Source organism: Geotrypetes seraphini, chromosome 15, assembly GCF_902459505.1.
Source record: "Geotrypetes seraphini chromosome 15, aGeoSer1.1, whole genome shotgun sequence".
NCBI lineage: Eukaryota > Metazoa > Chordata > Amphibia > Gymnophiona > Dermophiidae > Geotrypetes > Geotrypetes seraphini.
The window spans coordinates 50038395-50063247 of record NC_047098.1 but is presented as its reverse complement, the minus strand read 5'-3'; the positions used below and the strand labels follow the sequence as shown (position 1 = coordinate 50063247).

Genomic DNA, 24853 nt, shown 5'->3' with positions numbered 1-24853 from the left:
TATAAAATAATAGTGTAAATCATCAATTAGGCCCTAAAATTTTGGCACCACTGGTTACGCCTACTCTATAACAGGTTTGAATGTGATTACCTAAATGCAGCTTGCTGAAATAATTGGAAAGCCCCTGCCCATGCCCCGTCCATGTGAACACACCCTTCGCAGTTACACGCTGGAACACTTAGGCACCAATTTATAGACTAGTGCTTAGGTGCACTTAGACACCTAACTGCTGTTTTCCAGTGAAATATAGGGGAGACATTCTAGACAAGTAGGTAGTATCCTAATGGCTGTGTGCCATATGTAGAAGGAATCCAATCCAGATTTTTTTCTCTGTGACACTGCTCTACTTCATTGTGCTATCTAGCTCCACTTACAGTTTTTTCCTTCTGCATGTGTGCCAGCAGGAGTGTGTTTGTTCTGCTCCCTCCTTTTTATTATTTTATTTGGTGTTTTTGTCCATTTTTTCAGGATTTCTTGTGCTCTGAGCAATTATTCAGCTCTGCCTACATGGAGAATACACAGACTTTGATCTGCAGATGATAGGTCAATCCCAGTGGGTACCTATCAGCCAGCCTTCATCTGCTTCAGAGGAGTTTGGGCCGTCCCTGTTTCTCCTATTGCTGGATGAAGTTTGGCGTAGGCAATTGGGCGTACCTAGGAGACTTGGCGGTATCTTGCAGGGTGCCAGTTATGTTCTGTGCCTCCACCCGTTCATGAGCACATCAATCAGGGGTGGAAGTGCAGTCTGGCATGGAGTCTGACTGGCAGTCCGAAGATTAGTATCATGGAGGCATTCCAAGCATGAGGCAGTGGTTCTCTGATTCCAGCTACTGTAAGAGAGCTTTGACAGGTCGCAGCACATTTCCAGCATTTCAGCACAGGTCACAGTGAGTAGAGGCTGTCATGATTGGAGAGTGGGTCTGAATTTCGCAGTTTTGAAGGTTTCTGCATGTCCCCTTATGTTCTCCTACCTGAAAAATCCTAAATTTGCTATTTTTAATGTTTGCTATATCATGATTTTGGCACGAATTTTAGCACTTTTTTTTTTTTTTTTTTCCCCAAAAGCTCACTGTTTCTCCAAAACAGCAATTTTTGCCTCCAAACTTGTTGGGATGGAGTCCTTGTGCTCTCCTAATGTGGATTCTTGCCAGGATTGCACCAATTGGGCACCTTTGGAGCATTTTTATGCCATGTGTCGTGTGGCACAGCTGGGAGTTGTGGCAGCACAAGGCTTAGCCTTTTCTCTGATTCAGCAGGTGACTAAACACTCGGCTAGCCTGGCGGGGCAACTTAATTTGTTCTCAGGGCTCGGCACAGCTGATGGTTCTGCGCGCAAGGCTGCAGACCCTCCACAGCCTCAGAACCATGTTCTTCTGTCATCTCAGGGTGACTCTGTGCCCCAGGAGCTGGAGGCCTTCACAGACTTTATGGCATATTTGCAGAATGCATCTTGCAGCAGGCTTTCTTCCCCTGCGCAGTCCCACTCCATCTCTGCTCTGTCTCTAAGCAATGTTGCATCTATGGACATGTCTTCCTCTCAATCCACAGCTGTTTCAGCGCTGCCTGATCTTGTTCTGGGTGATCCTTCAGAAGCCAAGCAAGCCCTTTATGCTCCAGCGCAGCGCTTCCAAGCACAGGTGTTTAGGGACTGTGTTCTGTCTCCTTGGAGACCTTGGGAGCATCTTTGCTGGATCTTATGTCTGTCTCTCTGCAGGAGTTGAATTGGGTCTCTTAGTCGGCTCTGTCCACTCTTTCCTCCTGGCTTTGTGGAGTGCACTTCCAGTCTTCTGCCTTTCACTGGCACCCTGCTATGACCTTTTTAATCTCAGAGCAGTATGTCTCTCTAGAAGGAGCTCTTAAGACAGCGTGGACAATGTCTCACTTTTATCCTCTGGCACAGGAGTGCCAGCAGCTTCTAGGTCAGCATTGGTTGGTTTTTTGAGTTGTGCAGGTGACTTCTAGTACCTCTTTGATCAGGCTTTGCATTGGGCTTGCTTGGCTTCTGATGGATTGGTTTGTGGACTCTCCTGCAGGTCAGCCTGCCACAGCACTCAAGGTGCATGCCACTGTTCAATGCTTGCTGGTTTGTCAAGCTATAGAGCTGGGGCCGCCCAGTCTCTTGGGTTTAGGCAGCTACTCCATATACTTTAACATGCTTAAGAAAGGCTTCAATGATTGGGAGCCTGTTCTGGATCTCCAGCATGTAAATGCGGCTCTCCTGATTCTACGCTTTTGCATGGAGACATTGCAATCTGTCATTACAGTGGTGGTCCCGGGAGATTTCCTCATCTCTCTGGATCTCACAGAAGCTTACATACACATACCAATATTTCTAGCCACAACGTGCATGCATGCGGTTTCATGTTTAAACATTAAAAAAAATCAGTTCTCAGCTCTCCATATCTTCAATGAGGTGATGCTGGTCGTGGGAGCTTATTTACGGCACATGGGTCTGCCAGTACACCCTAGCTTGGATGACTGTCTGATAACAGCTCCCTCGTTGGCTGAAGGTCACCATACAGTGGATCAAGTGATCCCCATTCTGGAGGGCCTTGGTTGAATTGTGAGCTCTGGAAGGAGTAGTTTGATGCTCAACAAAAAAGAACCAACAAAACTTGCAGTAAAAAACACAAAACAAACAAAAACAATACTGCAAGAAAATGTAAGCCCCCAAGACTTGCTTTTTCGGGATCCATTCCCCAGAGTTGGAAATCCATGGTAGTCAGAACACTGCTAAAGAAACCTACCTTAGATCCTACTCTAGATCCAACCCAAGTAACTTCAGACCTGTCTCAAATCTCCTGTTCAAGTCCAAAATCCTGGAAAAGGCAGTACTCATACAACTACGGGATTTCATGGAAAAAACGACTTCCTCTCTACCTACCAATTAGGTTTTAGGAAACATCACAGCACAGAAACAGTCTTGTTAGACAACATAGATGACTACTGGAAATTTCTTGATAAAGGGGACAATGTACTACTGATCCCCTTGGACCTAAGCACCACGCTTAGCACCATAGACCATTCCCTTCTCCTGTCCAGGTTGAATTACATCGGAATCCGTGATATTGCACTAGGGTGGTTTTCCTCCTTCCTAAGCGAAAGATCCCGGAGAGTACTACTAGGCTAGACTACATCTAAACCAAAACCACTTAACTATGGAGTACCACAGGGCGCCTTACTATCTCCACTACTTTTCAACATATATGCCAGACCATTAATTGACATTGCAGAAAAACACCACATCCGGATTGGATTCCTTCTGCATGTGACATGCGGCAATTGTGATACTACCCATTTACCTAGAATGTCGCCCCTATCTACTGGAAAAAGCTTACCAGGGTAAGTACATAATCTCTTTTTACCCCTGTTTTGTGCTTAATGTCCATTCAGTTTGAGCACCAGAAGTTATTTGCCTAATTAGCACCCTGCTTTTGGCGCACTATATAGAATTACTTGGAAAGAATGGTTTGGTTCTGTGGACAATTATTAATTGATAGAATGAAAATTAATTTAGACAATCAGCAGTGGTATCTTGGGGGGATTTTTTCAGCATGTCAGTGTTTTCTTGTCACTCCACTGCCCTTTCCAAACTCTTGCCCTGTTGCACTCCATCCCCAACCTTTGGTGGCGAAAAGAGGTTCTTAGGCAGACCATCCCAGCTTTGGTTCTCTCTTTTTCTGTATTGCAGAATCTTCGATGATGTGATGGGCTGCTTTTCAGACTCCCCTCCCCAGAGTCCCACCTTTCCTGAGGCAGGCCACGCTTCACTCTTTGATGAGGAGGACAACAAGGTAGATCAACAAGGATCAATCTTGTGTTTTGAGCAGACTCGGTCCCTCCAGTACAATTCAGTTTTGGGTTTAATGGTGACATTAATCTAATCTAATCTAATCTGAATTTTTGGATCACACTTATCCAATACAGGTTCAAGGTGATTTACAAGTTATGAGGCCCAAAGGTAGTGTTAGTTACATTTCATCGATAAGAGAAGGTAATTCCTTGCGAGTAGTAGGGCAAAAGGTGGGAAGGGTTTACATTTACACAGAGGATGGCAATTGAAAATAAACAAATGGGATAAGCTGTGTGTGTGTGTGTGGGGGGGCACAGCTATAAAGTCGAATAGTGGTGAAGGAATGATGATGATTCTTAGCTAGGCAAGCAGTGGAGTTACTGAGTAATAATGAATTTCTCAAAGAAGTATGTTTTCAGCTTTTTCCTGAAGAAGAGGTAGTGTGTCTCTGTCCTTATGATGTGAGGAGGCTGTTCTAGGTTCTCGTGGCTGTATAAATGAACAGTGTGTTAAATATTTGTTTATATTTCACTCCTCTGGATGAGGGGATGATCAGTTGACGAGTGCTGTTGATTCTGGAACATATGAAAGAGGAGTCGGAGAACAAGTGGATTATTCAGGAGAGTTAGAGTCCAGGGCATGATAGATGGTGCAGGATAGCTTAAACAAAATCCTAGCATTTACGGGTAGCCAGTGAAGTTTGTGATAGTAAGCAGAAATGGGGTCATATTTCTTCAAGCTGAAGATCAGTGTGATTGTAATGTTTTGAATCAATTGTAGTTTGTACATATTGGAGGAGATTACGCCTCATGTACAAATCTCTTCAGACTACCACATATGAATAATTACTGATTTGTTGTACTCTTAAGAATAGGACCAAAGAAACCAACTCAGCTTCATCTAGAGTTAGGTTCCACTGCATAAAAACATCCCATCTTAACCTTGAAAAAGTAATGGGAAGAAATCCCTGGAACAGCAACAGTGAGATTCTCACAAAGACTTACAATCCAGTAGTACCACTACCCAGGAAAATTCTTCCTCCTTCCCTCTACAGATACTTATCAAAGGTAGATAGAGTGGTTTTGGTTGTCCATATACTTATATAGTGTTGCAGTGGGACTACAAAATATTGAACTTTTTCTTTCCTGGGGAAGGTTGGATCCAAGTTTACATTTCCTTTTACCATCTTCCTGCATCTTCCAGAGCACAGTGGCTGTCTTCAAGATTAGGTTTTGGCATCTGAAATGTTCCAGGTTGTTATGAGACACCCCTGTGACCAAGGAAAGGACTACTACTACTTATTTGTATAGCGCTGCCAGACGCATGCAATGCTGTACATTAGAGGACCAAGTAATACCAGTCACAGAAAGCTATAAAGCAAAATACCTTCTTTAAGATTCCCCCCACTACAAACCTAGTGCAAGAGTTCCCTGGGTAAATCTTCAGATTTCTGTCCTCCCTTGAACTTTCAGGCTCTTAGACCTCACTCCTGAAATTTTGATAATTAAAATCACCATCATGATCACCCCAACACCAACCCTCCTAGGACAAATCTTTAATTTGATGATAACAGGATCATTTCATAAACTTTTTCACATGTGAGACTGTTTACCCAGTGTACATCATTGGTTATGTGCATAAAAATGTGTATAGTTCCAAGAAGGTGCATAATTTTACATGATTCTAAGCCATAGTGTACCTGCTCAGATCTACACCTACTGCTGAGCAGGTGTAATCAGTCTCGCCTGAAAGTTTTACCCTTAGTATTTTAGAAAGACTCCTAGGTGTCAGTGTCATTATAAAATAGGTTAAAAATAGGCACTTTCTTTCCCTCCATACCTAGGCCATATATAAAATTATCTCCACGTTGTTTAATATTAAAATTTGTTTCACATAGTCATACATAATGAGGGCAATTTCTAAAAGCTATGTACCCACCTAAATGGGCTATTTGAATATTGCTCACCCTCCCTGCAGGTAAATGAGTATACACTGATGGATTTTTCAGTTAGTATGGCTCTCTAGATCTGCTGTTTTGTTTTGACTGCAGCTGGTTTCTGCTTCCCCTAGTCAAGAGCTTAGGCTCCCTAAGGGTTAAGCTGGATCTTCTCCTACTCTTGTGTCCTACTCACTTGGGTTGGGTGTTCTAAGCTGGATCTTCTCCATTCCACCTTGCATTCAATATACAGTGATCCCTTCCATATGTGAAAACACTGATATTGTGTGGACTCAGTAGACATGCAGATTCACAACTTCGCTCTTCATGTGAGCCTGAACTGTCTTGGTTGGTGCACATGGCACTGCATTGACAGCACACAATAGACTTGGACCCTTGCAGAATCTGAGATTTCCTCCATAGCCTGTGGTTTGCAGCATTAGACCCGCTTACAAATGTTTAGCTTTCCATGACCCATCCAGCCAGCAACCTGTGAAAGGCTCTCAAAAATTCATCAAAACGTGTCTTATTAAGGGGCCAAAAGCCAGCAGTTTCCTAGTAAAATTTTAAGGTAGCAACCTCATGCAATTTCCTTCCCCTGAACATAAAAAATGAGGCTTCCCAATGTGGGCCTTAAGGATGGTGATCGTTGCGTGCCAGTCTCTAAAGCAGTCTTTAAGATCATGTGATTTCTTAAGGTGAAATGAATGTAGGAGTTTGAAGTACAGCAAATTGGATTCAGAGTGGAGATTTTTGAAGTATGAACTTCTAATGGACCTCTGTCTATTTTATGTTACAGAGCGCCAATGAAGAGCCCATTCATATCCTGAATGTTGCCATCAAGACAGATTGTGACATTGATGATGAAGGACTGGCAGCCATGTTCAGAGACTTCACCCAGAGCAAGGTAAACAACATCCTAAGGACTTTTTAAATTAATTTTTAATTTTTAAATTAATATCTTCTGTGATTCTTTTTTGCTTTTATCATTCTTTTTTGTATCGGTGTGTAACTTTTTAAATTCAAATTTCTGTTATAGGAACTCTTAACCCTAAAGGATTATACTTAGCTTGGGATGTTTGTTGCCCAGCTTGAAATCCATATTCAGCAGGGTTATTAGTCTATGACATATCATTTGAAGGATAGTATCTTTTGTAGTGATCACATTCTGGAATGCCCTGCCTGCTGATATTCGTCTAGAAAACTCTAGATAAATTCAAAACCAGACTCAAAACCTTCCTTTTTAAAGATGCCTATACCTTGTAAACTCTGATTTCGACAAAAAACATTGTTTCTCTTTCGTAAAACCTCTTTGACAATCAAAACACTTCTTTTGAAGTGACCCCCCCTTACCAATTGTACTTCCCTTCCCATTTTGCCTCCCTTTATTTTTTGTTTTCCATTTTGATGTATTTAATAACTCTCCTCTCCCATTGTTTCCCTTCTGTATCATACATGTATATGTGTAAGTGCTTCCCTCCTTTTAGCTTAGCCATGTTTTTTATTTTAATATTCTATTTTACTGTTAACTGTTTAGATACTTGTGTGATAAATGGTATATCAAAAATTAAACAACGAAAACTATAGAATCAAACAGTAAATAAGCATGCAATATAACCCTAAGACTATCTAAGAAAGAAACACTAAATAAAGCATGTAATAAAATCATAAGGCTCTCTATACTGGTCTAATATGTTCCTAGTAGCTTAATAAAGCTAATTAAGTAATTAATTAATTAATCAGCTCAATAACATGATGCAGACAGTAGTCCAGCAGCAAGAGGGTTGCTTTCCAATCTTTTGCACTGAGTGTTACATGTATGATTTTCTCCCGGTTGGTGAGAATTTATATGTGTGTGCTTACTGCAAAGAGCTCCTAGCTCTCGGAGAATGATTATGTTCCCTTGAGACTAGAGTAGCAGACTTGGAGGAACTGAGGAAGACAGAGAAGTACATAGAGGAGACCTATAGGGATGTTGTAGAGAAGTTCCACTTCTAGTTTGGTAGTCCTTGTGCTGCCTTAGAGGAGAGAGGTCTCCTAGAAGGAGAGCATCACCTTGGTGAAGTAGGAAATAATCCTGTAGCTAGGACCTGCTCACCAGGGAATGCAATATCCTCTCGCACCAAGGATGTGTCTCCAGGGCCTTCTGCCCAGGAAGGAAAGGTTAGGACAGCTGTTGTAGTTGGTGATTCGATTATTAGGCATGTAGATAACTGGGTGGCTGGTGGGTAGCTAGGACCTGCTCACCAGGGGATGCAATATCCTCTCGCACCAAGGATGTGTCTCCAGGGGCTTCTGCCCAGGAAGGAAAGATTGTAGTTGGTGATTCGATTATTAGGCATGTAGATAGCTGGGTGGCTGGTGGGCTTGAGGATCGCCTGGTCACTTGCCTACCTGATGTGAAAGTGGCAAATCTCATGTGTCACATAGATAGGATTTTAGATAGTGCAGGGGAGGAGCCAGCTGTCTTGGTATACTTAGGTACCAGCGACATAGGAAAATGTGGGAGGGAGGTTCTGGAAGCCAAATTTAGTTTCTTAGGTAGAAAGATAATATCCAGATCCTCCAGGGTAGCATTTTCAGAAATGCTCACAGTTCAACATGCAGGACCCAAGAGACAGGCAGAGCTCCGAAGTCTCAATGCATGGTTGAGACAATGGTGCAGGGATGAGGGATTTAGATTTGTTAGGAACTGGGCAACCTTCTGGGAAAGGATGGACTCCACCTTAACTGGGATGGAACCTGGCTGCTGGTGCTAATGTTTAAAAAGGAGATAGAGCAGCTTTTTAAACTGAGATGCAGGGGAAAGCCGGCAATCGCACAGAAGCGGATGGTTCGAAATGAGGTATCCTTGAAAGATACTATTAAAACAGGATATTTAGGGAGTCCCAGTAGAGAAGTTCCAATAATGGTGAAAGAAAGCCAGGAGGGTTTAAGAGGAAGGCAGAGTAAAAGACTCAGATTTTCTCTGTATACAAATGCTAGAAGACTAAAAAATAAAATAGGAGAGTTAGAGTATATAGCACTGAATGATGAGGTAGATATAATAGACATCTCAGAGACCTGGTGGAAGGAAGACAATCAATGGGACACTGTATTACCTGGGTACAAATTATATTGCAAGGATAGAGTAATAATAATAATAATAATAATTTTATTCTTATATACCGCCATACCGAAAAAGTTCTAGGTGGTTCAGAACAAGGTGAGCTAATACATGGGATACAGATAAAATACAAATTAGAATAATGGACTTAAAAACAGATAAAGACAGAAAGCATTTACAATATCATGCAGAAAATACCAGCATGACAGGGAAAGAAGTAATACATAGAATAGATAAAATACATCAAGTTGAATATAAGGAACTTGATTGAAAAAATGAAGCAGAATGCATTAAGATACCAGCGTATCAAAGAGTTGAATCTTTAACAATTTTCTAAAATCAAGATAGGAAGAGACCTCTAACATAATTTTTCCAAGCCATACATTCAATTTAGCGGCTTGAAATGAGAGGGTTCTCTCGAGGAACTTCTTATAATGACAGGATTTTATGGAGGGATATGAAAACAAGTGCACTCTACGTGTGGTCTTTTTGGCGCGACTCAAAAAAAAATAAGACACAAGATAACCTGATAACAAACCGGAAACTGATTTATAACAAATACAAGAAAATTTGAACAGAATTCTCGACTCTATCGGCAACCAATGGAGTTTCAAATAAAAAGGAGTGATATGCTCCCATTTTTTTAAACCAAAAATGAGGCGAACGGCAGTATTCTGAATCACTCTCAATTTTTTGAAAATTTTCTTGTAAGCACCTAGATATATAATGTTACAATAATCGAGAATACTTAAGATAGAAGACTGTACCAGTAAACGAAAGGACGTTTCGTCGAAATACTTCTTAATGGTACAAAGCTTCCAAAGCACAGAGATACATTTCTTAAACTATAAATCTGTATGTTGTTCCAATGTGAGATGTTAAGAACATAAGAAGTGCCACTGCTGGGTCAGACCAGTGGTCCATCATGCCCAGCAGTCCGCTCACGTGGTGGCCCTCTGGTTAAAGACCAGCACCCTAACTGAGACTAGCCCTATCAGCGCACGTTCCTATTCAGCAGGAACTGTTTAACTTTGTCTTGAATCTCTTGAGGGTGTTTTCCCCTATGATAGACTCCGGAAGAGCGTTCTAGTTTTCTACCACTCTTTGGGTGAAGAAGGACTTCCTTACTTTTGTATGGAATCTATCCAGAGTCACACCCAATATTTTTATGGATTGTTCTATATCAGTGGTCTCAAACTTGCGGCCCGGGGGCCACATGCGACCCGCCAGGTACTATTTTGAGGCCCTTGGTATGTTTATCATAATCACAAAAGTAAAATAAAATGGTTTCTTGATCATATATCTCTTTAGCTATACATTACAATATTACATTACATTACATTACTGATTTCTATTCCGCCTCAACCTTGCAGTTCTGGGCGAATTACAAAAGAGACAACTGGACATTTCCAGGATAATTACAGAGAGAATTCTGGTCATTTCCAGGAGAAGTTACAAGAATAATGGAGCTGTATATTTCAAGAGCTACAAGATGCTGTACAAATAGGAAATAGTGCAGATCCAGTATATATACCGTTAGGGAAGCAGTTGACATGCTTGAGGTTAAAGAGAAGGGAACTGGTGAAGGGGAGAGGAGGGGGGAGTTGCGTTGAGGGGGGTCTGTTTGGGGTTAAGCCATCTGTATAAATTTTTTATTTTATAAATATTATTATTGAGACTTAGCCAAAAGGAAAGAATTATAAACTATAAAGAGTTTTACCTCATGCTAAATTGTCATTTCTTTAATAAGGCATTAACTATTTCTTCTGAGGCCCTCCAAGTACCTACAAGACCAAAATGTGACCCTGCAAAGGGTTTGAGTTTGAGACCACTGTTCTATATTATAGTCCAACCCATTCACGTGTATTGTAGATCAAATTGGAGGGGTGGTTGCGCTATATATTAAAGAGGGAATTGAATCAAATAAAATAAACTTTCTGCATGACATACATAGCAGTGTGGAATCCATATGGATTGAAATTTCTTATGTGAAGGGAAGGAATATAAAGGTAGGGTTATACTACCGTCTCCTGGGACAAAAATGAGCAGACAGATGAAGAAATGTTTTCAGAGATTAGGAAAGCTTGAGAATTAGGCAAAAGTATAATAACGATGAATGAGGTGATTAAATTTGCAGATGACACTAAACTGTTCAAAGTTGTTAAAACTCATGCAGATTGTGAAAAATTGCTGCAAACCTTAGGAAATTGGAAGACTGGGCATCCAAGTGGCAGATGACATTTAATGTGGACAAATGCAAGGTGATGCACATTGGGAAGAATAACCCAAATCACAGTTACGGGATGTTACATGTCCACCTTGGGGGTTAGCGCCCAAGAAAAGGATCTGGATGTCATCGTAGACAATACAATGAAACCTTCCGCCCAATGTGCGGTGGCGGCTAAAAAAGCAAACAGGATACTAGGAATTATTTAAAAAAGGGATGGTTAACAAGACTAAGAATGTTATAATGCCCCTGTATTGTTCCATGGTGCCACCTCATCTGGAGTATTGCGTTCAATTCTGGTCTCCTTATCTCAAGAAAGATATAGCAGCGCTAGGAAAAGTTCAAAGAAGAGCAACCAAGATGATAATGGGGATGGAACTCCTCTTGTATGAAGAAAGACTAAAAAGGTTAGGGCTCTTCAGTTTGGAAATGAGACAACTGAGGGAAGATATGATTGAAGTCTACAAAACCTTGAGTAGAGTAGAATGGGTACAAGTGAATCGATTTTTCATTCCATCAAATATTACAAAGACTAGGTGACACTCGATGAAGTTACAGGGAAATACTTTTAAAACCAATAAGAGGAAATATTTTTCCACTTAGAGAATAGTTAAGCTCTGGAACGCATTACCAGAGGTTATGGTAAGAGCGGATAGCATAGCTAGTTTTAGGAAAGGTTTGGACAATTTCCTGGAGGAAAAATCCATAGTCTGTTATTGAGAAAGTAATGGGGGAAGCCACTGCTTGCCCTGGATCGGTAGCATGGAATGTTGCTACTTCTTGGGTTTTGGCCAGGTTCTAGGGACCTGGATTGGCCACTGTGAGAACGGGCTCCTGAACTTGATGCACCATTAGTATGACCTAGTAAGGCTATTCTTATGTAGGATTCCTTCCAGCTACAGCAAGGGTGCGCTGCTTCTGGCTGGTCCTCTGCCCACCCAGGATCACCAGTGACTTTATCACTACTCTCTTCTCTCTTGTTTAGTCCACCTGTCGCAAGAATAGTCTTTAGGCAAGGGGTACAGGTTATAGCTCCCTCAGGAACTAGGTGCATAGACATTCTGAGCCTGCAGAGGGGTATTGCTGTTGGCGATGACTGAAGCTTTCTTAGGTACTTTGCACGCTGCCTCGATAGGATCCCCAGCTCTTGCTGCTATAGATGCTGGCTGTGCAGAGGTGCCAGCTGTGTGGATTGTTAAGCTTAAACTCCTTCACCTTGTTCAATTTTACATGATCTATATCAGTGGGCTCAAACTTGCGGCCCGGGGAGCCACATGCGGCCCGCCAGGTACTATTTTGAGGCCCTTGGCATGTTTATCATAATCACAAATGTAAAATAAAACAGTTTCTTGATTACATGTCTCTTTAGCTATAAATGACAATATTATTATTAAGACTTAGACAAAAAGAAAGATTTATAAACTATAAAGAGTTTTACCTCATTCAAAATTGTCATTTCTTTAATAAGACATTAACTATTTTTTCTGAGGCCCTCCAAGTACCTATAAATCCAAAAAGTGGTCCTGCAAACAGTTTGAGTTTGAGACCACTGATCTATATTTACTCTAGCACTCTCAGTTCTTTTGAAAAGTTGGCTTGTATGGGCCTAGGAATTGAACCAGGGTCTCCTGTGTGGTAGCAATAGCACAGTCATCATGCCAGCATTAAAAAGTCATCATAAAATTCTCAGTATCTAGCCATTAATTAATATAATTCATGTAGCTCAGCTGTGCTCTCCAGTTTTCCTCTGCTGTCAGCTTGTTGGCACGTGAAGTAGGATTTTCATAAGTGCTGTATGTTAGAAAATACCATTTCTCTTCATTACCACCTCTTACTCCCCCCCTTCCTCTCCCCCACCCCAAGTTTTTTGTTTAACTGTCTTTAAAAATGTCATTAAATGGTTGAGGAGAGAAAAACAGTTATAATCTTCTCTAGGACAATTCAGCTTCCGGCAAGTGAAGATGAGAAACAGAAATCTTTTAGAAAAGCAAACATTTAAGTATGAAGTGGAAGAGTCTACGATAGCCCTGATAATCTTCATTCTCAGCATGCTGATAGGAATTAAGATTGTCTGCTTGTAAACGACCTGTGTAGGAGATGGAAGCAGTGGGTGGAAATGGAGTGTCTGCAGGTGTCTCTGGCTAATCGCCTGATAATAACCGCGGACTTACTGGGTGGTGGTGAAAAGAGGTGGGGGTGAGGGGGAATCAGTATTATTACAATGTAATCAGACCCCCAGAGCTGTGTGCATATTATCTTCCACTTGTGGAATTTTAAATGCCATAACCTATTGGTGTTTGATTTTCTTCTCTTTTCTTTTTAAATGGCTGCATATTAAAGTTACATCCTCTCTTTTTGCCCAAGGAGGCAATGGGTTAGTATTGTCTGACTACTGGTGGGATTTTAAAACACTTTTTTTTAAAGGCCTGTGTTTTTATTTCATGATATATTGGAAAAATATTTACACAAAATAACACCAAGAAGCACATCTGCCTTCCTTGTCTCTCTTCAGTGGGGGTAGAATTCTTTCTACTTTCTCATTTTTATTTAGAGAACAGGTTATAATTGTGGTTGTCAGTCCCTCCTTTATTGCTTTGTGTCAGATTTAATGGTGACAGGACATTCGCGCGCCGACAATTCAGCGCAAGACACCAGCGCGCCACCTAAAAAGTGACTTTTAAAGAGCTCCGACGGGGGTGTGGGAGGAACCCCCCTACTTTACTTCAGACTGTTCGTGTTGCCGTTGGGGGGGGGTCTGGGGGGTGCAACTCCCCCCATTATAGAGAAAACTTAACTTTCCCTAAAAAATCAGGAAAAAGTTAAGTTTACTCTATAATGGAGGGTTCAAACCCCCCAATGGCAGCGCGAAGAGTATGAAGTAAACTGGGGGGGTTCCCCACTCACACCCCGTGTCGGAGCTCTTTAAAAGTCACTTTTTAGGTGGTGTCTTGCTCCAAATTGTCGGCGCTTCAATGTTGGCGCGCTGAAGTCTCACGCGCGAATGACTATGAACCGATTTAATTGATGTAAAACAGACTAGAGAATCATTGGAACTGCATTTTTTAAACATGCATGGCAGTTCTACAAAAACACATTTGCATGGAAAGGCAGTTGACGGAGAGAAAAACAGCATTCAAGAAAGTCCAGAAGAGGCACAGAGGATGCTTAGCAGTGACAATTGTGGGTACTGCTTGAGATACAATAAGCTCTCTATTGTGGATGGTTTTCTTTAAAAAGGTACTAGATTGGGACAAAATGAGCAGATAGATGACAAAATGTTTTAAGAGATTAGGAAAGCTGGAGTACAACAGTACAATAATGGGTGATTTCAATTACCAATAATTGCCAATATCTTACTCAACTCAAAAAATATGAGTCACTGCCTAACACTCATTCTCCTATAAATATTGTGATTTCAAGTACCCCAACATTGACTGGTTAAATGTTGCAGCTGTGAGAACGTGCTACTGGGCTTGATGGACCATTGGTCTGATGCAGTAAGTCTATTCTTATGTTCTTAAGAACTTCCACTGGACTTCTCTCCAACCGCTCCGTTTCAGAGATTTGGGCCTGTCTCAAAAGTTCTGCCTTCTCCAGCCAAAGCAGTCTCTCGCTTACTGTGCTTACTGTAATTGAGGAAAGACATTGCTTTCCTTCCAGCCCACGTGTCTCTGATGTTCAGAGGTCCAGTATGACCCGGGTTGTCCTACTTATTATGCACATCAGGCAGTTGCCCAGGGCAGCAGCAAAAAAGCAGCTACAGACAAAGTAGGATAGTAGATCCTGATAGCTACATAAATGTATTTATTTATTCATTCAGTTTTATAGACTGTTCTCCCAGGGGAGCTCAACAGTTTACATGAATTTATTCAGATACTCGAGCATTTTTCCCCGTCTGTCCTGGTGGGTTAACAATCTATCTAATGTACCTGGGGCAGTGGAGGATCTGGCGACCTGCTCAGGGTCACAAGAAGCAGTGTAGGTTGGAATCTACAACCCACTGTTTTAACCACTGTGCTACATTTTCAGACATAGTATGGTAAAAGATAGCATGGCAAATATTGTCTGATAAAGATGGCAATCCAAATATCAAAGAGCCATCTGTATGCACTTGTAACTTAATTTTATGTCTTCTTCTATAGCTTCCCCGTCTTTGGGAAAAATTGATTGCTTATTAATACCTTTAAAGTATTAAAATGTCTGTATTTTATCACCACTGTCTTTCCTTTCCTCCAGGGCATTAGTTTTCAGATCCTCAAGTTACCTCCTATACATCTGGTACCCAATAATACATTTTTATAGGATTGTTCTGGAAGGGGTGGTTTTGAGGTGCTCATGATTATTGAGTTTAATTATCAAAATCTTGAGGGTTTTCTAAGGGTCTGAAAGATTGTTGAGGTGGAGAAAAGAGAAGAAGAAGGCTAAAAGTTTGCCAAAGGCTCCACTATTGAGCATCTTTGTTTTTCACATATGATCTTGCTTTTCAGCTCCTACACCATTGTTTACACATTCAGAGATTTAACATAAGAACATAAGCAGTGCCTCTGCTGTGTCAGACCAGAGGTCCATCACGCCCAGCAGTCCGCTCACGCGGCGGCCCATCAGGTCCAGGACCTGTATAGTAATTCTCTATCTATACCCTTCTATCCCCTTTTCCTTCAGGAAATTATCTAATCCCTTCTTGAACCCCAATACCGTACTCTGTCCTATGACACCCTCTGGAAGCACATTCCAGGTGTCCACCACCCTTTGGATGAAGAAGAACTTCCTAGTATTGGTTCTGAATCTGTCCCCTCTTAATTTTTCCGAATGCCCTCTCGTTTCTGTAGTTTTTGAACGTTTGAAGAATCTGTCCCTCTCCACTTTATCTATGCCCTTCGTGATCTTGTAAGTCTCTATCATGTCCCCTCTAAGTCTCCACTTTTCCAGGGAAAAGAGCCCCAGTTTCTCTAATCTTTCAGCATATGAAAGGTTTCCATACCTTTTATCAATCGTGTCACTCTTTTCTGAACCCTCTCGAGTATCGCCATATCCTTCTTAAGGTACGGCGACCAATATTGGACATGGTTTGGGCAAGTTAAAAATTTCAATGTATAATTTCCATCATATAATGGGAATACATATATATTCAAGAAGATTTCATCATCGAGTTTTATACCAGCTCAGAGTCACTTGCATATTTTAAAACAGTGCTTGTGTTTTATAGGAGGATTGCCACTTTTGAAAAATCATGTGCTGGTATAGAGCCTAAGTTAAAGAAATTGAATGCCACTGGAATATGAGCGGTTAAAGATAGTTTAATTGTTCATTGGAGATTAGAAGCAGTAGAGAATGTAACCATGTATACCTGTGAGAATATGCTGCCTGCTTGTCCTAGAATAAAGCACAATTACTTACCTGTATCAGGTGCTATCTGAGGACAGCAGGCAGATATTCTAACAGAACCTCCCAGCTCCCCTAGTTGGCTTCTTAGATTTTTTACTGAACTAATAGTTCCGCAAACCGACATTGGGCAGGAAGGCACTGGTGCGTGCGTGGTATGGGTGGTCTTGAGACTTCTCAGTCTTTTAAAGTGACAGGACACTTTTGCAGTGTCCTTACCGGGCTCTATGGATGACATCACCCCACATGTGAGAATATCTGCCTGCTGTCCTCGGATAACATCTATTATAGGTAAGTAATAGAGAATGACACGGGGAAAAAATTTGTCCCCGCGAGCTCGGTCCCCGTCACCGTCCCATCCCCACGAGCTTGGTCCCTGTCACTGTCCCATCCCTGCAAGCTTGGTCCCCACCCTGTCCCCACAAACCATCTGATCCCATCCATATAAATCTCGAATAGTTTTATACTGAACTTATTTTATCTATAATAATAAAACCCAAGCCGCGCATATAGAATAGAAGGAGCCTGCGGCAGTTTACCCCTCACTCTCCCTCGGCAATGCTGCGAGCCCGGAGTCAGTGCGGTTCCCTCATTGCCCTCCCTCGGCGACGCTGTGAGCCCAGAGCCACTGGCAAACACTACGGTGGCCACTCCTCCCTCCCGCCCTCTCTCTGTCTGCTGACAAAACCCCCAAAAAACCAACAATCGCGGGCATGTAGGGGGAAAGAGGCACTTCCAGTTGCAGCAGGGAAGGACAGGGCTTCTCTCTCCCCCCAAGCAGCAACAAAAACTCCTGATGCCCGTGGCTGTGACACCACCCCCCCCAAAGTAAACTCCCCTGGAGCAAGGGGAGATCAGTCCCAACTGTCCAAAGAAGGAACCGGCAGGTTAGATGGTCACCTGGGGGCAGGAGCAAGGGTGGAGGAGAAGAGGGTGGAGGACATGTAGCAGAATGATATTTGGTGGGGGAGTTGGGATTGGAGTTGGGGCCTGGGTTGGTGAGGAGAAGAGAGACATGGGATAACCACTAGAGAGAGAGGCTTTGGGTGGGTGAGAGAAGCAAGCATTTGGAGGGCAGGTAGGAGAGAGAGAGAGTACATAGATGGGGTGGGCCACCAGCACCTTGGCGAGCGAGGACTAAAGCACCCCGCTCCAGAGACAGTGAAAGCGCGGAGGAGTGCGGAAGTGCGCGCTGGGGCTCGGTTTGGCTCACCATGGCCCAGAAGTTCGCGAGCTTCCTGCTGAGCAGCATCAGGCGGCGATCCAGCACCAAGGGTGAGCGAACGGAGTCCAAAGGGGAGACGGGACGCATTTGCCCATTGTGTATCTAGGCAAGTGTGTGTGGGCAGCTGGCCATAGCTGGATTGAGGAAAGGGGCAAGGGATCCCTTAGCTGGCACAGCTGGAAGGTGGCTTCAGTGAGGGTCTGGGGAGGGAGAGAGACAGAAAAAAAGATAAAAAGAAGGAAATAAATAAAGATAAAAAGTGGGAGGGAGAGAGATAGAAAGAAAGATAGTAAGAAAGAAAGAAATAAAGAAAGATAGATAGCGGGAGGGAGAGATAAAGAAAGGAAGAAAGAGATAGGGAACGGGGAGAGAGAGAAAAAGAAAGAAAAAAATGATGGGGCAGGGAGAAAGACAGAAAGAAAAAAAGATGGATGCGGCAGGGAGAAACAGAAAGAAAAAAAGATAGATGGGGGCAGGGAGAGAGACAGAAAAAAGATAGACGGAGCAGGCAGAGACAGATAGAAAGAAAGATAGACAGCGATAGGGAGAGAGACAGAAAGAGACAGGGGCAGAGAAAGCAACAGGGGCAGGGAGAGAAACAGAAAGAAAGACAGACATCTATTCTAGCACCCGTTAATGTAATGAGCTTAAACACTAGTTAAAGTATAAAAAGAAACAATATTCTGTACAATTGTCATTTTGTAAATCAAAGTTCTGGCTGCTGAACTACAGAAAGAGATGTTGAGCTGGCAGGGCTTTGTTTATAAATATTTATCAATACAACTAATGTACTACTTTATCCTAAAACAAAAAAATAAATAAATAGAATTTTTTTTCTGCCTTTGTTGTCTGGTTTCTGCTTTCCTCATCTTCTCATTCAATTCATGCCATCAATTGTCTGCCTTATCTCTCCCTTCCCTCCCCCCAGTTGGTCTGGCACTCATTTTCTTCCCCCCACTCTCCCCATAGTCTGGCATCGCTCTTTTCCCCATTTCCCTTCAGCGTCTTCTCCCTATTCTCCACTTCTCTTCCCCATTTCCCTTCAGCGTCTTCCCCTCTCTCTCTTGCCCATTTCCGTTCAGCGTCTTCAGCCCACTCTCTCTTGCCCATTTCCCTTCAGCGTCTTCTCCCCACTCTCTCTCCACTTCCTTTCAGCGCGCGCAGTCCAGCAGCCCTCCCAATCGCCCAAGTCCTCTCTGAGTCATCCGAGGGCATCTCCCTCCCTTCCTTCTTTCCTTTCACCTTCCGTGGCGATTTTCTGGGCTTTTTTCATCTCCCAGCTGCCCGTGCCGGCTTTCATCAAGTCACATGTGGCTGCCAAAACTTCTCTGACGCAACTTCCTGTTTCCGGTTGCGTCAGAGGAGAAGTTTCGTCAGCTGGGAGACTAAAACACCCCACAAAATCGCCACGGTAAGGGGAGGGAGAGGAAGGAGGGAGATGCCCAATCAGTGACCGCGCGTGTTCTCGACCTTAACTGAGAAGACAAGGCCATTCACCGCTCCACGTGACAGTGAATGGCCTTGTTCCTGTACCCGCGTCGACGACGACAACTTTTTCTCCCACCGTTTCCACGGGTTACTTGCGGCTAACAGCCACCATGTCATTCTCTAGTAAGTAACTGTGCTTTATGCATAAATACCCCACATGCAATGTTATAATAGCCATTCTGCTTGGGTAGAACATACAATTTTACAGTTATCCCCAGAAAGATCATGTGCTTTATATGAGTATACCTAACCTTGCTCCCCATTTAACTGCATATCTTGGTTGGTTGTTTATAATTTACACACAAGACTTTGCAGTTAGACACTTAGGCCTGGATTCTATAAATGGCGCTATTGTCAGCGGCTGCCTTAAAAATGGTCGCCAATCACATTTGAATCACGTGATGATGCCATTTATAAAATTGCAGCTTCGGAAAAGGTAGACACCAGAAATGTAGGCCAAAGTTTTCAAGGTCTTCATTTCTTGCGCTTATCTTTTAAGTGAATTGCACCTAAGGAGATATTCTCCTTTTCTATCAAGATAATGTAGTTCTTTCCCAGCTCTCTTTTATTTTCCTTTATGTATCATATTTATTGTCTAATTATATGTAATGTACAATTTAGTTCTTTTATGTAAGTTATTCTTACCCCATTTTTAAAATTGTACACCGCTCAGTCATGTAATGAGTGGTGTATCAAAACTTAAATAAACTTGGAAACTTGGATTTATGACTCCTAACACAGAGTTTTTAGATGGTGTTTTCAACGTAAGGTGTTGTTTATAGAACATGGGCCTTTGCTGAAAGTTTACCCCAATAGGTATAATTGTGACAAACTGTAAAAACAAACAAAACTTTGGTGCTTTGGGGTTGGTTTATGTCCCTCTTCTCCTTTTTGGTTTATTTCCCTCTCTATATCTGCTCTTGTATTTTTATCTTTTGTAAGTGCTTTGTTTTTCTTTCTCTGATTCTTTTTGTGTTATGTCAGCTTTGCATTTCTTGTTTTAAAATTTGTAGCCATCTCCTAAATATACATCTCTATCCATTGCATATTCTTTAATAAAGTTTGTGAAATTTTTTCCATGTTCTTCCTTTTTGTAGAAAGCTGTCCTAATTGAACATGGGATCCGCCGATTGACCTTCCTTGTGGCACAGAAGGTACCCTTCCTTTATCTTTTTTTTTTTGCTATGGAAGCTATTAATGCAATTTGTTGTCTGTTTATGATATTCAAAACAATAGATCAAACAAATAAGCAAATCAAATCACTCACACACCTACATACAATAATGTAATCAACATAAGCAGAATAAAAACAAGAGATTTGCAAAAAAAACCCAAACAATCCAACAAAAACTTTTTTCTTATCTGTTTTTATTGTTTTATTGTACCAAATCACAAATTCTTTTCTTTGGCATTTGGTGAGATAAATTATCTCAAGACCTGTTGTAATTGTGTGCATGGTTTCACTCCTGAGCTATCATAGAAAAAGTACTACTAGGGGCCTTGTCTGATAGGTTCTTTCCTCGAATGAATCATCCCTCTGAGTGTTTTGCCTAGTAGGAATTAATGAATTGTTAAGAGTGCTTTAATGGTTTGGAAAAAAAAGAAGAAAAAGTAAAATAAATAAATAATTCTGGAAAGTATAATGATATAGGCAGCTGCTAGGGGGTTTTCCTGTCCCTTTTATTCTCATGGCCCCCTCCTCTACTTCAGATTTAGCTAGGTACTTGGAACCTAGGTTGGCCACTGTTGGAAACAGGATACTGGGCTTGATGGAACTTTGATCTGTCCCAGTCTGGCAATTCTTAAGTTCTCAGGTTTTCTACTTCTAGCTACCAATCAAGGACTTTTGAGGACTGCTCTGGTTGCTGGAAGAGTTATGTCCTGGAAATAAGGAACCCAGTATCACAAACACCATACCAAAAACCAGAAGGAGTAATTCTTACAGCGAAAGAAATGCCTCAGACATGCATGGATGTGTACCCACACTCTACTGCCCAAACATCACAGGCCTGTGATGCTTGGGCGGTAGGGTGTGGGTACACATCCACGCATGTCTGAGACATTTCTTTCGCTGTAAGAATTACTCCTTCTGACTTTTGATGTGGTGTTTGTGATATTGAGGTGTTTGGTTTTTTTTGTTTTGAATAAGTTTCCCTCCAATCCTCTCAGTTTTTCCATTGCTGGTAAGAAGGAGGACACAGATTGATTTGCGTCTTCCCTAATGCATTGGGCTACTGAGATACTTCAAACTATTAACTTTCTTATTTGTTTACTGGCTTCTATCCCCGCCAACTTAAATTCTGGTATTCCTTAGTGTCCTTCCAGACCAGTCTAGATGAAATGGACTATGCACAACTACCAGGAGGTGGCTGGAGACTGAGGACTACAGAATGGTGGAGCCTATAAGTCAGCTGAGCAATCCCTCCCAGGGTCATTATTTCTCAGTCTCCCAGTAGGTGGTAGGGGTGCAGGCCTGTGCAGTCTCAACTGGTCTATTAGGCCTGGGGATTCCTAGTCCTAGGGAAAAAGAAGGTTACTGGGGTCAGCAGTGTTATAAATCATTTTTGCTTCTAATTTCTCTGCTTCTGTTCCAGGGCCCCTTCTTGGCTGCTAGTTGGGACTGTGGCCCATGGAAGTCATATTGTGCCCTAGGGGTGTCAAACCTGGGTGACCAAGTCCCGCCCCTCTCTATACCTCCTAGTTCCTTGGCCCTAAGGGGTTCGCTTTATTTACAGAGGTCCTTTTTTGTGCCTTGGCCCCTGGCGGTGTCTAGAGCCTTGAGAACCTATGAGGTGGGCCTTATCTATTTTCTATGTAAAAAAAAAAGAAAAGAGAGAGCAAAGTGTCTGGTTTGGCAGTGCTTTGCAGTCTTTGTTTTATATTCAGTTTGGCAGCACTTTGCTGCTGGGTGGTTTTCAGCAGTGTCCTTCGTTTCTTGCTGTAATGCCTGAATTAAAATTTTTGCACCTCCTTGGTATTGCATTGAAATTTGTATAAACCACATCCTCAATCTGTAATGCCAAAAATGGAAGTACCTTGTAGGAAGCACCCTCAAAAACTATTAAGCACAGATTTTACTACAGAAACAAAATTTGGAGAAAAAAATTCACAATCAAGAATTTCATCTTGCTGGTTGTAATAGCACATACTGCCAAGTTATGGATTTTATTTTGTCTAAATGTTTCTAATTTTTTATAACCCTGGTGTTTCCAGAACTGCCTACTTTAGCTGCTGAGAAATGCTACTTGGTTGTTTAGTCTGTCCTGAAGCATGATTAGAAATTATGGAACCTTTAATTTCCTGCCTTAAGACACTGTTGTGGAATATATTATTGTTGCTTTAAAAAAAATCAAACCAACTAATATTGTGGACTAAATATCTAATAATTGTTTTTCCTGATTTTATGAGTTGTTATTATGTTATATTGATCTATTCAAGCTGTATGTATTCCACTTGATTGTTATTAGAAAATTAAAAAAAAAAATAAATCAAACCAAAAGATAAGCCATGCACTTTGAACCATGTCCCGGTTGTAATTTGTCTTAATTCCTTATTAATTTCTGTATTAATTAGCAGCTGTCTTCTGCTTCTTTCTCTATCTGCCCTTCTGTGCTTATTTGTAAGGATTTCAGCAAACAGGTCAACAGTGAGGTGGATCAGAGATTTCATGTAAGTAAAGAAAAGATTGAAAAACAATATGTTTCCCTAAGAATCGTTTATAGATAGTAAAACTCAAGCTTCCAGCGTTATTACTATTTAGACAAACAAGTCCCTCCCCCAAAGAGCTTATGAGAGATAGTGACTTGCCTTAGGTAACATGGACCAGCACTGGAGGAAATAGGATTTGAATTCTCAGTCCATTGCATTAAAAGTATAAGTGCATCTTTTCCTTGTATGGACTTTAGCAGATTTTCAAAGCAAAAAGATGTGTACTTTGGCCAGGATTCACTAACCTGCCCGATCGGGCCCGATACGGGCATGTCCGACGAATTCAGCAAACGCCAACATGCAGATGAGGGCACTCGGAGGAATGCCCCCATCTGCAGGCACGGATCGCTCTACAGCGATCCCCGCGCATGCGCAGACCATCTGTAGATGATCTGAGCATGCGCTGGGCCTCCGGGCTGCTGGCTCTACTTTTTAGTGGGGTTAGGACTAAAGAGGACTGTGAAGATTTACAAAGGGACCTGAACAAACTGGGATTTTTTTTTTTTCTTCTTCTTCTATTTTTTTACACTGAGCGCAGCCAGGGAACTTGAAAAGTGCTGGACCTCAGAGTCGGCATAGATTTTTTTTTTAATAGGTGATCGAGAAACTTTTTGGAGCCCATGGTTTTAACCCGCTTAAGCCCGCGGGTTAAAACCATGGGCTTGCAGTGCGGGGATGGGTGGGAGAGTCGAGGCAGGCAGGGTGTTCGGGTTCGGGGCTGGAATGCAGGCATGTTCGAGGCAGGCATTTGGGGCAGCAGGAGATTGGGGCTGACAGGGCAGAGAGCAGGGCTGCAGAAGGTAGGTCAGTCGCAAAGGGCTTCAGCGACTGGTCCTCAGAAGTCGCTTTTTTTTGATCGGTCAGCCCAGTCGGTGTTGCTGGGCTTTGTTTAGTGAATTGCGTCCTTGCCTACTTTGCATGCCGTTGCCCTCATTTGCATGCACGGATCGGAGGATGGTCAGAAAACAGGTAAGTGAATCGGGCCGGGGTCTCAAACTGATCGGTAGAGCACAGCTGAAGATTGAATGAGGATGTTAAGGCTAGAAGCCTAGAAGCATGCGTTGGAGGGGTCATTAGCATGGATGTTAGTCACCAAGAATGAGAGAAGGAGATGAATGTTCAAGAAAGAAGGAAAGCCAGGAGTCAGTCAGTGAGAAAGGAAGGGAGGGACTTATCAGGGGATGGTAAATGACCGCTACACGGAGGGGTAGTGGAGCTTATAGGTAGATGGAGTGGACTTTGAAGGAGGAAAAGCAGTGAGACTGAGGTGGAAAAAGGGGTTGAAATCTACAAGAGAGTGAGAATAATAGCCCAACCCCCTCCCCCGCAACCAACTGGGTGAGGTGTTTGGGAGAAAAGGTAACCTCCATGTCACAGAGTGGCGGTTGAAGCAGAGTCTGTTCATTCAAGCAGGTGGAGGGTTTGAGAGATAAACAGGTCATTATGTAAGCAAGCTTGTTGGAGACAGAGCGGGCATTCCACAGGGCACATGAGAGAGGTAGAGAAGAGAGGGGGCGAGAAACAAAAATGAGATTGAAAACATTGCGGTGTAACCCGCTTGAGTAGGATGAGATTGGGATTGATGTCCTCGGCACAGTGCAAAAAAATAGGGACGAGAGTTGGAGAGGCATGGGTGGTGACACACTGTAGACAAGATGCGCACAGAAAGAATGGGGATAGCTGAATGAGAGGAAGAAAATGTTGAATATTTAGGGCTGAGAAGAAGGTAGAAGACAAAAGGGAAGATGTGGTGATGAATTCAAAGAGTGAGAGACAATGGCGTTGAGGTGTTCAGTGGTTTGGGGTGAAGAAAGAGATTAGTAAGGGTGAGTATCAGGAGGAGGAAGTGTACATGAACTATGGAGCTGGAAGAGGGGAAGGGTAAAGGAGTGGGCACCTGGAGTGGGGTCTGGGGTGGAATGGGATGGATAGGGAGTTGCCTGGAGAATGCTGGGAGGAGTATGCAGGTGGCTGCAAGAGTTCCTCAG

General features: G+C 42.4%; 1 protein-coding gene across 4 annotated transcripts in view; it reads left to right on the top strand.

Moving 5' to 3' along the window:
• ACACA (acetyl-CoA carboxylase alpha) overlaps positions 1-24853 on the top strand; it is a 434156-nt gene that overhangs the window by 212392 nt on the left and 196911 nt on the right. For all 4 annotated transcript variants that reach the window (XM_033921833.1, XM_033921832.1, XM_033921836.1 and 1 more), the window contains 4 exons: positions 3692-3794; positions 6529-6636; positions 20255-20311; positions 22782-22826. In XM_033921833.1, coding sequence (XP_033777724.1) covers positions 3692-3794; positions 6529-6636; positions 20255-20311; positions 22782-22826 — 313 coding nt within the window. The remainder of the gene's footprint in view (positions 1-3691; positions 3795-6528; positions 6637-20254; positions 20312-22781; positions 22827-24853) is intronic.